This window comes from Schistocerca piceifrons, chromosome 1, assembly GCF_021461385.2.
Source record: "Schistocerca piceifrons isolate TAMUIC-IGC-003096 chromosome 1, iqSchPice1.1, whole genome shotgun sequence".
In the NCBI taxonomy this organism is placed as follows: domain Eukaryota; kingdom Metazoa; phylum Arthropoda; class Insecta; order Orthoptera; family Acrididae; genus Schistocerca; species Schistocerca piceifrons.
In genome coordinates, this window is record NC_060138.1 from 761,797,597 (window position 1) to 761,813,673 (window position 16,077).

At 41.7% G+C, this 16,077-nt stretch overlaps 1 protein-coding gene across 1 annotated transcript in view; it reads left to right on the forward strand.

Annotated features, from left to right (window-relative positions):
* The window catches only part of LOC124774919 (transient receptor potential cation channel subfamily A member 1), a 208,005-nt gene extending 192,230 nt beyond the window's left edge, over positions 1-15,775 (forward strand). Inside the window, exons 20-22 of the mRNA XM_047249599.1 lie at positions 7,514-7,641; positions 8,034-8,252; positions 15,682-15,775. Coding sequence (XP_047105555.1) covers positions 7,514-7,641; positions 8,034-8,189 — 284 coding nt within the window. The 3' untranslated portion in view covers positions 8,190-8,252; positions 15,682-15,775. The remainder of the gene's footprint in view (positions 1-7,513; positions 7,642-8,033; positions 8,253-15,681) is intronic.
* The last annotated feature ends 302 nt before the right edge of the window (positions 15,776-16,077 follow it).

A 16,077-nucleotide genomic window follows, 5' to 3' on the forward strand; every position in this document is an offset into this window, starting at 1 on the left:
TCCTTGGAGAAGTCATTTTGTAAGCCATGCATTTGTGGCAAAGCACAGTGCTTACCATTTGGTCACAGGGAGAAGTTAACCTGCCAGGTGAACTAATGTTAGCTGATATCTGTGGATCTTTCAATGAATCTTTTCAGTAGAAGAGATATATGGTTGTGTTCAAAGACAGCTACACAAAATTTTGGTATTGCTACATCATAAGGCAAAAATCTGAAGTTAAACATGCATTGAAATATGTTCTTCAACATTCGAAAAAGCTGGGTCATACAGTCAAAGAGCTGCTGAGTGAAAATGGTGGAGAATTCATCAGTAAGGAAGTTAAGAACATACTGCATGCAGAAGGTGTTACTCAGAGGCTGACAGCACCCTACACACCACAACAAAAAGGTGGAAGTGAGCGGGACATGTGAACTATAGTTAAAATGGCAAGAACCTTCAAGTATTCAAATAAAGAAGCTAATTTCACAGCAGCCATAGGGCCGGAATTGGTTGGAGCATCAGTGTACATTCTGAATCAGACTGCAAAATCATCTGTCTAAGGAATTAGTCCATTTCAGCTGTGGTTTAGTAAGAAGCCAAGAATAAAACATTTACGTGTAATAGGCTCTACATGCTATGCCCACTTTCCAGTTCAAAGAAGACAGAAAATGGATAAAAAAGCTGTCAAGGGTTATATCGTGGGGTATGGTGGAGATGAGCATTATAGAATTTGGGTGAAAGAAGAAAACAAAGTCATTCTCAGCAGAGGTGTAATCTTCAATGAAAAGCCTGCAAGTTGTGAAGAACAAGTCAAATTACCATTGCAGGATGGTGAGCAAAGTAATCAGGGAAAGCATGCAGCTGAAGAAGAAGATGAAGCATACTCCAGCAAGGAGTTGTTGAAGCCTCTTCAACAACTGCGAAATCGTTCAACATTAATGAAACCTTCGTGGCTAAATGACTTTGTAATGTTCACTGAAGAGATGATTTATGAAACAAATGAAGATCCAGAGTTGGCCGGAGTGGCGGAGCGCTTCTAGGCGCTACAGTCTGGAACCGCGCGACCACTATGGTTGCAGGTTTGAATCCTGCCTCGGGAATGGATGTGTGTGATGTCCTTAGGTTGGTTAGGTTTAAGTAGTCCTAAGTTCTATGGGACTGATGGCCTCAGAAGTTAAGTCCCATAGTGCTCAGAGCCATTTGAACCATCTGAAGAACCAGAATCATATGAAGAAGCTGTGAATAGTACACAAAGTGATAGATAACTGGAGGCAAGCTATGAAAAATGAAATGAAGTCACTACAAGAGAATCAGACATGGGAGCTGAGTACTCTACCAAAAGGAGCAAGAGCTCTACCATGTAAGTGGTTTTTTTTGTGTAAAGACTAATCCTGATGGAAGTGTTGAGAAATACAAAGCAAGACTTCTCATCAAGGGGTTTAATCAACACTAAGGTGTAGACTACAGTGAGACCTTCAGTCCAGTAGCTAAGTTGAGCACAATTCGTTCAATGTTAAGTGTTGCTGCAGCTGAAAAGATGCATCTAATACAGTTTGATGTGTCTACAGCATTCTTGTATGGAGAACAAGAAGAAGTAATATTCTTGCAACAGCCGGAAAGGTATAATGGTGGCACAGAGAGGGTTTGCAAATTAAGGCAAAGTTTGTATGGACTTAAGCAATCCCCAAGATGTTGGAGTAAACGGTTTGGAGCATTTATCATGTCAGCAGGTTTCAAGGCAAGCAATGCAAATCCTTGTTTACATATCAGAGAAGAAGGTAGCAAGAAACTGTTAATTGCTCTTTATGTAGACAATGAGGTAGTTACGGCAAGTGATCAGCTGGATGGCAGAAAGTTTTTTTATGAGTTGAAGGCTGAATTTAAGATCACTGTGAAACCAGCATCATATTTCCTTGGACTTGATATAAAATGCTTTGATGATGGTGCAATCAAGATAAGTCAACAAGCCTATGCAAAGAAGATTTTGGAGCATTTCAGTTTTCAAGAGTGCAAACCTGTCTCAATACCAATTGTAAAGGAACCAGATAGATTTCAGGTAGAAGGAAAGAATGCAGAGAAGTGTAACTTATTAGATTGCTACAGTGATGCAGACTTTGGAGGGTGCAACAAAACTGGATGGTCAACATCTGGTGTACTTGTTACACGTGCAACCGGCTCAGCCAAAGACAGGCAGTGACTGCAACATCTACAACAGAAGCAGAGCTGATAGCTGCAACAGAAGCTGTGAAGGAGATAATTTATCTGTGTAGACTTTCTAGAGGAATGAGAAAGCTGAGAGAAGTTCCAGTCCTTAAGGTTGATAATCAGGCAACAGTGAAACTCACACAAAACCCTGAGTTCCATCATCACACTAAGCATATAAAAATAAAGTACTTCTTCATCCGAGAAAAGGTATTGGAAGGAGAGTTAGGCATTCAATATATTTCAGCTGAGGACCAGTTAGGAGATATATTGACGAAGCCCCTGGCAAAACCAAGACTGTTAGATTTATGTCATAAGATGAGTCTTTCATGTTGATGTCCTTTTTTTTCTTAATTAACTAAGGGAAAGTGTTACAGTTATATGTGTTTGTATTTAATTAAGTGGCAAACAAAGTTGGCAGCACTTCTGCTGTAGAGTCTTTGGAGAGACAAGTACTAGAAACTATGTCTTTGTCGATGTGTGTCTTTGTGTGGTTGTACAATCTGAAACAAATGTAATGTTCAGTGAAGTAAACAAATTCTTTTTAACCTAAAACAAGTAAAAGTAACAGTTTGTACCTTACTTTGATCCTTATGGCTTCAAGCCAATTTTAGTGAGTTTTCGCCATTCACTACTGTATGCTCCCTCAGATTTCATCTTGTTTTCCCCTTTTGCATTCTTTTCATCCTTTTCGTGAATTTTCACTCATATTTGGATGTATTTTTGCAAAATTTTTTGGATGTAATTCTGTATTGTTTATGTAATTTTTTGCATTTTTCCAACCACCATGGATACTTGCTCGTTTCATGTGTGTCAATACAGAAAAGTTGTTGCTTGGCTCTTGGAATCCCCACCAAATGGCCTTACCATCAAATTACCCATCTCTTGCTGCCATCCCTACTTCCAAAATGACCTCCACCTGTTCAGATTCCGCCAATGCTAAGCCCTCACCAACATAGTGCTGCAAAACCATATCGGCCAAGCCCAAACCTCCTTGCAGTACCTTCTCTCCATCTGCAAAGTTCTTCTGCTATGCAGTCCCAAATTCCTGGAACCCATAACACACATTGAAACTTTCAGGAACCTGAGCAACCTGCACAATGATAACTCAAAAAGATATCCACCCTGCTCACTTCCTACTCCTGTCTACCACCTCTACAACAACCTCCAAACCTCCCCCATGTCCCCTCATAGCAGACAAACGCTGTCTCGCAGACCTATTACACTTACCCCACCCTCCAAACTCACTCCCACCACCATACAATCCAGAACCTAAACAGACCCATAACACAGTCATGAACCTTTCCTCCAGAAGCCTTAAGACCACAGAAATAGCAGTCCTTTCCGAAGTCCTCGCCTTTTGCCCCACTATTAAATTCAGTCATCCAGAACTTGTTAAAGACCTTCTCTCCTTCTCCCAGTTCCTACAGTGGAAACACTATTTTGCCACCAACCCTACTCATCAGACTCAACCAAAGACCAATACTGAACCCTGTCTAACTTAGTTCACTCTTCCATCTAACCGTGATCCACCCTCACTGCCCCCGAATCACCTCCTGTTAACTTTCCAGAATTTCTTAACCTCGAACCTTGCCTCGCCATCATTCCCCAATTTCCTCAACATGCAAACTAACCTTACATCTGCAGAAAGAACTGCAGACCACCATCTAAAAACTGATCCCTACCTTATAATCCTACCTGTGGACAAAGGCTCCACCACTTTGTATTGAACCACAAGGATTACCTGACAGAAGGACTCTGTCAGATACCTCTACCTACAAACCTTGCCACATTGACCCCATTCCAGAAATCCAGCAGGATCTCCAGTCACTTCTCAAATCATTAGGCCCATCCCACAACCTCTCCCGAGTCCATCTCTCTACTCACTCCTACCACTCCCTGCACTCCTGGCGTCTACATGCTTCCTAAAGTCCATAAACCTAACCACACAGGACACCCCATTATGGTGGGTTACTGTGCCCCCACTGAGAGAATCTCTGCTCTCGTAGCCCAAGACCTTTAACCTATTACCCGGAACCTACTCTCCTATATGAAAGATACCAAACATTTCCTCCAGCAACTCTCCACAGTTCCTGTCCCTTTATGACACGATGCCCTGCTCATCACAGTTGATGCCGCTTCCCTTTACACTAACATTCCTAATACCCATAGCCTTACCGCTATTGAACACTTCCTTTCCCAACGCCCAACGGATTCCAAACCAACAACCTCCTTCCTTGTTGCCATGACCAACTATATCCTCACCTACAATTACTTCCCCTTTGAAGGCATTACCTACAAACAAATCCAGGGTACAGCTATTGGCACCCCCATGGCACCATCTATGCCAACCTATTCAAGAGCCATCTAGAGGAATCCTTCCTAAAAACCCAAAATCCTAATTACCTTACCTGGGTCAGATTCACTGATAACATCTTTGCTATCTGGATCGAAGGTGAGAACACCCTATCCACGTTCCTCCGGATCCTCAACAACTTCTCCCCCATTTGCTTCACCTGGTCCTACTCATCCCAACAGGCCACCTTCTAGATGTTGACTTCCACCTCAGAGATGGCTACATCAGTACCTCTGTCCATATCAAACTAAATAACCACTAGCAGTACCTCTAGTTCGACAGCTGCTACCAGTTGCAGTTTTGGTTCCAGCTGTAGTGACAAGCAGTTCCTCTTGAAATATACCGAGGGTTTCACTGAAGCTTTCACAAACTGTAATTATCCTCACAATTTTTTACAAAAACAAATATCATCATCATCAGTAATCTGCTATATTAGCAGGTCTTTTGCCTCTCCATTTTCTGTGATCCATTGCTTCCTTCTTAAGGCTGCTGTATGTTGTACCATCCATCATGTCATCCAGTATCTGGAATCTCTTCCTTCCTCACTTCCTTTTCCCTTCTACATAACCTTCTAAAACTGTTTTTATCAGTCCGTCATTCTTTATTAATATATGCCCAATCCAATTTCTTTTTCTTTTGTTTATTACATCTAGTAACTGTCTTTTCTCTCCCACTCTCCTCAGTACCTCTTCATTTTTTACTCTGTCCATCCAACTTATTCTTTCCATCTTCCGACATGTCCAGATCTCAAAAGCCTCCAGCCTTTCTCTGTCTTTTTTCCTCATAGTCCACATTTCAGTGCCATATAGAAGAACACTCCATACAAGACAATTTGTGAGTCTCTTTCTGAGTTCTCTGTCCAGACCGTTGCAGAATATTCTCCTTTTCTTATAAAATGCCTCTTTTGCCATTGCTATGTTTGTTTTAATTTCTGTGGTGCACTTCCAGTCGGTGTCTATCCTGCTTCCAAGATACTTAAAATTTTGCACCTGTTCTAGTATTTCTCCATTCAGCATAATTTTTATCCTTATTTCCTCCTAGTGCCAATACTTTTGTTTTATTTGTGTTAATTTTCATTCCATATTTTTTTTCCATTAGTTGCAATGGCGTCCACCAAATCCCGTAATTCTTTTTCCCCCATGGCTAGAAGGACCACGTCATCAGCAAATCTCAAACACCCTACTCTTCTTCCTCCAATTTCTACTCCTTTGTCATCTAATGAGCATTGGTCAATCGTATTTTCCAAGTAGAGGTTGAAAAGAGTAGGTGATAAACAGCATCTTTGTCTTACTCCTTTTCCCTGCTCCTTGCCAAGATTCTCCTCCAAAACAAATATACCATGCCTTATCTTTCCAGTCTCCCACCACCTCCCAAATTCCCACCATCCGGCCACAGAGGAGCATTCCACTTGTAACTCAGTACCACCCGGGACTGGAGCAACTGAATTTGATTCTCCACTGGTGTTTCGACTACCTCTGGTCATGTTCTGAAATGAGAAATATCCTGCCTACTATCCTTCCCACCTCCCCTACCCTCCACAGTGGTATTCTACTGTCCACGGAATCTACAGAATATACTCGTCCATCCTTACACAACCCCTGCTCCCAACCCCTTGCCTCACAGCTCATACCCCTGAAATAGACCTAGATGCAAGATCTGTCCCATACATCCTCACACCACCCCTACTCCAGTCTGGTCACAAACATCACCTATCCAATCAAGGGCAGGGCTACCTGTGAAACCAATCATACGATCTACAAGCTAAGCTGCAGCCACTGTCCTGCATTCTATGTGGACATGACAACCAACAAGCTGTCTGTTCACATGACTGGCCATCGACGAATTGTGGCCAAGAAACAAGTGGACACCCTGTTGCTGAGCACGCTGCCATACATGACATCCTTCATTTCAGTGACTGCTTCACAGCCTGTGCCATATGGATCCTTCCCACCAACACCAGCTTTTCTGAATTGCACAGCTGGGAACTTTCTCTGCAATACATCCTACGTTCCTGTAACCCTCCTGGCCTCAACCTTTGTTAATCACTGTCCTCACCCATCTGGCCTCTTCAATGTTCCCATTCCAGCACTACACAGCCATCATTCCACCTTCACACCCAGTCTTTTTACTTCTTTCCTTTTCTGCAACTCCACCCCCATCTGCCCCACATACTCCTCACCTCTCCCCTGCCCTCTGACTAACCTGCAGCACTCCACTGTCTGCCACCCCTACCACACTATCCTGCCCCCTCCCTGCTCCAGCCTCCTCCTTACCTACCCAGTCATCACTCCTATCATGCAGTGGTGCTGCTGCTCACAGTGTGGTTTCAGTTCCCTGAGACTGCAGTTAGTGTTTTGCTTTGTCTATGCCTATTGTTGAAAAAGGCCGTAGTGTCCAAAAGCATTAATTGTGAGAGTTTTTTGTTGTGCCTTTATGTGACTCAGCATCTCCGTTATATGGTCTATGTGTCTAATTCAAATGAAAGACTTTCTGGCTGAAAGCTTACTTTTTTGCGCATTTTTTGGTTGTGCCTATCTGTGAGTGAATATCTCCACTGTACGGTAAGTAGCAACCTATCCTTCACATAATATGTTCTCTTTGTAGAATGCTGGCTACAACTGTTTTCCTGGATTGCAGATTTTCCTGATGTGTTTTCCACTAATATTAGTTGATCACCATGACATTAAGACAAAATAATGTAACAAAAGCTAAGTGACAAAAAGTAGCATTTGGATACTTATCATAGATATGTTATGTTAATTTACATGTCACCGTTCTATCATTTGTCATAATCTTATTTAATATGTATGCATTTTCTCTGTAGAAACTTATATATCTCAGAAATACTTTAATTGTTCTTTTGCTCAGATGTTGAGTTATCATCTGCACATCTCTTGCTGATTGTTTTCTAAAGATATCAAACAGCACTGCTATATTTTAGTTGAATTAACTTTCCTTCATAATTTCCTTCCACAGGAGTTGAAATGGTGTTGGAAAACAGCGAAGATTATATGACAGAGGAATTAAATAAACAAAAAAAGAGACTGAAAGAAATAGCAGCAGCACTTGAAACACAACATCTTCTGCTGAGATTAATTGTGCAGGTATGTACTTGAAATATATACCTATGCATTGGCATGAATATTTACATTATTGATGTGAGAGCATAGTAACAGAACCACAATTTGTAGTTACATATAACCTGCATTTAAAATGTGGTACGTAACAGCAACATAGCAGAATTACTGTTTTAAGCATGTGTGAAGACTGAGCTGAAGGTAGTAAATGAATCAGTGGGTGATACTATTAGAGAATTAAGCAGAATGCTCCTAACAGAAGACATAAGTAACAGAATCAGTTTGCTTCATTATAATGTCAGAATATGTCATCCGTGTCTCAATGAGAACACAATAGAAACGAGAATGACTTTATAAAAGATATAAGAAAAAAAGAGCCTACTGTTGCAGTTATGACCTATTGCTGTCATATTTTCCAGAAAATGGAAATTAAAACTGAAGCAGATGATGTAGATGAAGGCGTTTCACCAAATGAGCTAAGGCCATTGTTAGGTGTCGCCAGCAAATGGACGTCACCTAGAGTACGCAAGAAACTTAGAAGTGCGCTTAGCTTCTCTAAAACCAACTCCACCTGAAGGACACAGTGGTTTATTATGCTTGGATCTGTCATCAAATAGAATACTTGATGTTCATTACAGGTAAATTTAAAATTAAAATTGTCTTGATAGAACCTTACAGATATACCCTTTATAACTAAGTAATGTCTGTGCATATTCAAACAGTGTAAAATCCGAGATGGAATGCAACAAAGTTATGAAAAGGATAGTTGCTACACACCATATAGCAGAGATACAGAGTTGTAGATAGGCAAAACAAAAAGACTGTCACACAATAAGCTTTTGGCCAACAATGCTTTTGTCAAAATCAGACTAAACACACACACACACACACACACACACACACACACACACACACACACACGACCACAGTCTCTGGCAGCTGAGGGCAGACTACAAACAGCAGCACATTGGGAGAGGCAACTGGGTGGGGGTAAGGAAAAGGCTGGAGTGGGGAGGAGGAGGGATAGCAGGGTAAAGGAAAAGGAGAGAAGTAAAAAGACAGGGTGTGTTGGTGGAATAGGGGGCTATGTAGTACTGGAATGGGAACAGGGAAGGGGCTAGATGGGTAAGGACAATGGCTGATCTGGGGTGAGGACACCCTATCCACATTCCTCCAGAACCTCAACACTTTCTCCTCCATTTGCTTCATCTGGTCCTACTCCACACAACAAACCACCTTCCTCAATATTGACCTCCACCTCAAAAATGTTTACATCAGTACCTCTGCACATACCAAAGCTACCAACCACCAGCAATACCTCCACTTCCACACCTGCCGCCTGTTCCATACAAAGAAGTCCCTTCCATGCAACCTAGCCACCCATGGCTGTCACATCTGCAATGATGAGTGGTCCCACTCAAAATACACCCAGGGTCTCACTGAGGCCTTTACAACCTTAATTATCCCCCAATCTTCTATAAAAAACATATGTCCTGTGCCTTATATTTCCAGTTGCCCACCACCTCCCAAGGTCCCACCATCCAGCCACAGAGGAGCATTCTCCTTGTGACTTAGTACCACCCAGGACCGGAGCAACCTAATTGCATTCTCCACCAGGGTTTCAGCTACCTCTTATCATGTCCTGAAATGAGAAATGTCCTACCCATTATCCATACAACCCCCCCCCCCCCCTGCCCCCCAGTGGTATTTCGCCTCCCACCAAACTTACACAATATCCTTGTCCATTTCTACACAACCCCTGCTCACAACCCATTGCCTCATGGTCCATATCCCTACAAAAGACCTAGATGCAAGACCTGTCTCATACATGCTCCCACCACCACCTACTCCAGTCTGGTCACAAACATCAGCACCCCATCTCAGGCAGGCCTACCTTTGCACCAGTCATGTGATCTACAAGCTGTGCTGCAACCAGTCTGCTGCATTCTACTTGGGTATGACAACAAACGAGCTGTCTGTCCACATGAATGACCATGGACAAACTGTGGCCAGAAACAACTGGTCCACCCTGGTGCTAAGCATGCTGCCCAACATTACATCTTTCATTTCAATGACTGTTTCTCAGCCTGTGCCATCTGGATCCTTCCCACCAACACCAGCTTTTCTGAATTGAACTGCTGGGAACTCTCCCAGCAATATATACTACATTCCTGTATCCCCTCTGGCTTCAATCTTCATTATTCATTGCCCGTACCCATCTGGCCCCTTCCCTGTTCCCATTTCAGTACTATGCAGCCCTCTTCTATTCCACCAACACACCCTGTCTTCTTACTTCTCTTCTTTTCCAGTAAACCGCCCCCCCCCCCTCTCCTATGCCCTGGGTCTAACCTCCAACTGCAACTAGCTGCCCTACACACTCTCCACCTCATCCCTGCATGTTCCTGCAGCAGCACTTTACCTCCCCCACCCTTACCCTGCTATCTGTCCCCCTCCCTGCCCCAGTCTCTTCCTTACCCCCATCTGGTTGCCTCTTCCATCATGTGTGCTGTCCAAAGTCTGGCTTCAGCTGCCAGGGACTGTGGCCACGTGTGTTTGAGTTGCATTTGTGTCTGTGTGTGTGTGTTGTTTATTTTTGGCAAAGGCCTTGTTGGCTGAAAGCTTATTGTGTGACAGGCTTTTTGTTGTGCCTATATGTGACTCAGTATCTCTGCTATATGGTGAGTTCAACTACCCTTGGCGTAATACTGTAAATGTCTGTGCATGTAAGAATCACAACAGCACCCCCCAGATTCCTACCTGTGGCCTAGTCCTCCAACTATACAATCCCAACCACACAAATCTCTCCACAGTTTGTCCCATTCTGGCTGGATGTAATGTTCTTTCTTTGTTGACCAACACCTCCAAACTATTATCCGTAATCTGCCAACTTACATTCAAGACACTGCTCACTTTCTTCGCCACCTTTCACCAACTTTCCCCTGTTCATGTGCCATTACCACCAGACTCCTTGTTTGTCACTGTGGATGTGATGTCCTTGTACACTAACATCCTCCATGCCAATGGCCTTACCATGGAAAACTACGTTTCCCAATGTCCTGATACCAAACCAACCACGTCTTTCCCATAACCAAAGACATCCTGGCTCACAATTTTTTTCAGTTCCAATGACCAACACCATAAGCAAATTCATGGTATTTCCATGGATACTTGCATGGCATATTCAATGCCAACTTATTTATGGGCCAGCTGGAGGAAACTTCTCATCGAGTTAGCATCTAAAATTTCTTGTCTGTTTCAGATTCACTGGTGACATTTTCATGGCATAGACACATGGCAGGAACAACCTTTGCTCTTTCCCTCATAATCTCAACACCTACTCACAAATCTGTTTCACCTGCTCCTTAACCCAATGAGCCACAGTCCCAGATCTTGATCTCCATCTCTCAGACAGCTAAGACAGCTACATAGATATGTCTGTTCATATAAAGCTCACCAACCACCAACAGTACCTACACTTTGATTGTTGTCCCCTGTTGCATGTCAAGCAGTCCCTACCTTTACAGCCTCACCACCTGTTGACACTGCATGTGCATGGAAAGCAGGAGTTGTCAAAGCATACTGATAATCTTACCAGAGCCTTTATTGAAAGGAAACATCCTACCCAGTTCATCTGTAAACAGATATCTTGTGCTATCTCCTCCTCCAACGCCAGTAAACCTGTTAACCAGCCACTGACCAACACTCCTCTGATCACACAGTGTCACCCTGGCCTTGTAAAGCTCAAACACATCCTTCACCAGGGCTTTGACTATCTCATGTTGTACCCTGAGTAGACGGATATCCTACCCTAAATTGTACCCACATCACTCAAAGTGGAGTTCCACTGCCCACCAACCCACAGAACATCCTTGTACATCCCTAGTACAACCCTGCTCTCAACCCTGTCCCCAATCATGCGGCACATTGGTCATTCTCTTGTGGTTTACTCAGGTGCAAAACGTGTCCTATACATCTCACCCACCACCTCTTACTGCAGTGCAGTCACAGGCATCTCCTACCCAATATAAGCCAGGGCCACATATGAAAGCAGCCATGTTATATACATATTAGCTCTGCTGAAATTACTGCAAAGCTTTTTATGTGGACATGACAAGTATCCAACTGTCTACTCACACGAATGCCCACTTCCAAACTGTGGGAAACCAATAACTTGACCATCCTGTTGCTTAACAGGCTGTGCACCACAGCAAAATTACTTCAAATTTCACTGTATGTATCATTTGGGTAGTGCCTTCCAGCAAAATATTCTCTGAACTAGGCAGCTGGGAATTGTCTCTCTAGCCTCTAGCATATCCTGTTTTCTTACAATCCCCCTGGCCTAAACATCTGTTGCACACTGCCTCACATTATCTTTTCCCTTCTCTTTTCTGTCCAAACCACTCCTTCCCCGTCCAGATCATGTAGTGCCTTCTCCCACCACTCTTCCTCCACCTCCCCATTAAGTCAGTCTCTCTCCCTCCCCCCCCCCCTCTCTCTCTCTCTCTCTCTCTCTCTCTCTCTGTGTCTCTCTCTCTGCTCCCCTTTCTTTTCCACTCTCTCCCTTTCTCTCTCCCCTCCCTGTATCCCTCTTCATGTCCACCTTGTCTCTGCCTTTTATACACTATACCCTCTGAACTCCTTTCATTTTTTTGTGTAACTACTGAGTTGTCTGTCAAAAGACCTGCCACACACTATTCTGACCACCCAAATCTACTCAGGCAACTGTTGTAAATAGTCAATAATCAATAACCAATTGTGTTGTGACTGCAGGAGTGTACAAGGATGGTTTGAAAAGTTCTCTGAATCACCATGAGAGGTCAGCACTTTCGCAATGAGTTGTTCACGTGATATTCATTGGAATTTTGCCTGTAAAGATATGCCACATCAGTGCTCTTGGAAGAAAGCTGTGGCGGTGTTGTGGCTTTGTTGTTGTTCCTGCATAGTGATTTGCGAAGATGGAAAAAAAGCAGTGATTAAGTACTTCGTAAAGAATGATATGAAAGCAGAGGACTTTCATGCCAGCGCTGGACAGAGTGGCCGAGTGGTTCTAGGCGCTACAGTCTGGAACCGCGCGACCGCTACGGTCACAGGTTCGAATCCTGCCTCAAGCATGGATGTGTGTGAGGTCCTTAGGTTAGTTAGGTTTAAGTAGTTCTAAGTTCTAGGGGACTGATGACCTCAGAAGTTAAGTCCCATAGTGTTCAGAGCCATTTTGAACTTTCATGCCAATTTCCAGAATACACTGGGGGACTCTGCTCCTTCATATGCTACTGTTGCCAAGTGGAAAAATGAATTTAAATTTGGTCGGGAGAGCTTAGATGATGATCTATGCAGTGGTTGGCCAAGATGTGTCACTACTCTAGAAATCATTGCAAAAGTACACAAAATGGTCATGGAGGATTGCCGATTGAAAGTGTGTGAAATTGCTCATGCTCGCTAGATGTCATTTGAAAGGGTATATCACATTTTAACTGAAGAATTAGAAATGAAAAAATTATCTGCATGATGGGTGCTACGACAGGACAATGCGTGCCCACACATGTGACATCGCCAGGGCAAAATTACATGAACTAAGGTATGATTTGTTGCCACATCAGCGTTATTCACCTCATATGGCTCTGTCAGATTTCCATCTCTTTCCAAAACCAAAAATTTTTCTTGGTGGATGAAGATTCACTTCAAACATAGAACTGATAGCCAGAGTTGACAACTATTTTGCAGGCATGGAGGAAACTCATTTTTGAGATGGGATCAAGGCACTGGAACATCATTGGACCAAGTGCATTAATCTACAAGGAGACTACATTGAAAAATAAACAAAGTCTCAGAGATTCAGTACTTCTTTTATATTCCGTTCTGAGAACTTTTCAAACCACACTTGTTACTATTTTCTGTTATATATTTCTGCACAATCTAATATACATGAGTGGTTGCATTTCTTTTAATTTACATAACCATCATTTTTGTCTCACTTAAGGTTTACTTGCTTGTGATGCTTACGTGCTTGTGATGCTTAGTTTCACAGGGTTAGAGTTGGAATCCAAATTTATTATATAGCTGTTGTGTCCAAACTGATTCTACTTTCATGTATCAGAAAGAAGATGCTTATATTGATGATTGATTATTAAGTAAACTACAAATATACATGAAAAGATTTGTTACAGATTGCACTTTACTAGTTCTGACTATCCCATCAAATGAAAGTAAACTACACTACCCACTTCCTTCTATTACTCATTAGTTTCAATTTCTGTTTTCATTTATGACTGGAAAAGAAAAAGAGCACCGGTAATGGTTAATTCATCCAGTAAATATGTATCTAAAACAAAGTAAGTTTTGAATGCTCTTATTCCTCATGAAAATAATTATAATAATGAAACTCAGAGTGACATTGAAATATAGCTGAAACATTGTGATTCCATCTGTGATCAGTGTGTGACACTTATCTTTGTTGAAAATAAATGAATTATGGTGGACAATGTGTTTCTGTTCACATGTTATTCACAGGTACCCTATCTAAAAAAATGTTATTAAATTGTACAAGGAGTTTCAACTAAATAATACATCATCAGTTGCTTATTTGCCTTGTGGCAGGCTTAGACTTCATAGCACTCCATCCATCTCCGTCATCTGCTTTTCTCTTCATTCTTTTGTACCATCCTTGTGATCTGCTAACATCAGCCAACATCTGGTATCTTCTTCTGCCTTTCATTCTCTTCCCAGAATAAAATCTTCAATTGCCTCAACTAGAAGGCAGTCCCACCTCAGATTAAGTCCTATCCACATTAGCTCTCTATTCTTCACTGTCAGCAACATCCTCCTATCTTCTCCAACTCTTCTCAGTATCTCGTCAATCTCGACTTCATCAGTCCAGCTGACGTTCTCCATTCTGTGCTACATCTACATTTTACAAACTTCAAATTCTCCTCTCATCCTACTTCCCAGTGTTAATGTTTCTTCTCCATACAAGACCACACTCCATATCTGGCACTTCACCAGTGGCTTCCTTAATTCTATATTCCAACCACTAGCTGAGAGTATTTTTAAGATTTTGAAATGCCTATTTCACCAGCATCAGTCTGACATTTATGTCCTGTTCACAGTGCGTGTCTTCCCTTATCTTAATTTCCCAAATAATTGAATGCTATCACCTGTTCTATGATTTCTAGCTGTAACTTATATGCTGCTCTTCTTTTCTTAAGGTCTGTAACATGCCTTTTATTTTCTTTTTGTGTCTTTCATACCATATGCTACACAGACTTCATTCAGGTAATTCAGCACTTGAATCAGTGTCTCTTCATTTTCTGTGAAACCACCATCTCCTCAGTGGATCTTATGCATTCTATTTTCCATCCAATTATCTTGATGCATCTTTTCCCATCCATACAATTTTTCACTATTTGCTTCAAACAAATGTTAAATAGGGTTGGTGAGGGACAAAGTCCTGTCTGACACCTCTCCCAATGTTGCTGAGTTCTGAGGTCTCATTTCCTTTTCATATCCTTGCCTTATAATTCTAGTACAGATTTGCATTCAGTCTTGCCTTCCTCTTTAAGACATTCATCACTTGTCCCACTGCACACTGTCAGTGGTCTTTACTCGCATTACAGTTATTTTTACAATCTATCAGTTGTGGTTTTATGTGGAGCATACATATGAAGCTCTTGTAACTAGTTTCCCTACCTTTCATGAAAATTACTGTATGAGTGAGATAAATATCAGACCTAAGTCAGTGCCATAACATCAGTTATACTCCTGAATAACCTGGCTGCCATATAAGTAGTAACTGAATATTCATAATATATTATATGTTGTACAAATCTTGAATAATCACAATATTTTATCTGTTGTAGTAATGTAATCTGTTTTTTAATATATATTCTGTGCTCTGTTGGAGCATAGAAAAGTCACATATAATTCTTGTTAATCTAAATCTAATACTTCAGGGAGCATATGCAAATTCTGAGGAAGTATGTCTGCTATCTTTTAATACTTTTGCTCATATGTCATCACACACAGATATGAATAGTGAAACAGTATCTTAAATTGGGTTCCATTTTCTTTCAGGTAACATCCAATAAAGCAGCAGGCAACAAAACTACTATTTCCTCAAATTTTGTAGGTACAGCTCTGAGTGAAGACAAGTAGCACTGTTGTGGACTTCCTATAAATTTTGTTCCTTACTTTAACTGGGATTACATTTTGACAATGTAGGCCTAATTAGTCCCATGACATTTTTCTGAATACTCTAGTGTCATGTAATCTGTGAACTGTGAAGAAACAGTCATAAGCTTCACTTTCATTTGTTATGTTTGTGACACATGTATGCAGAGAAGTTTCATATGTAATGGCAGTACTACAAATTAGTTTTATCTTTATGAACTGCAAAAAGCATTGGTTTTCACCACCATATGTGATAGGATCTTATGTTGTGGATTTTTGCTAGATTGAAAGAACAGTGTG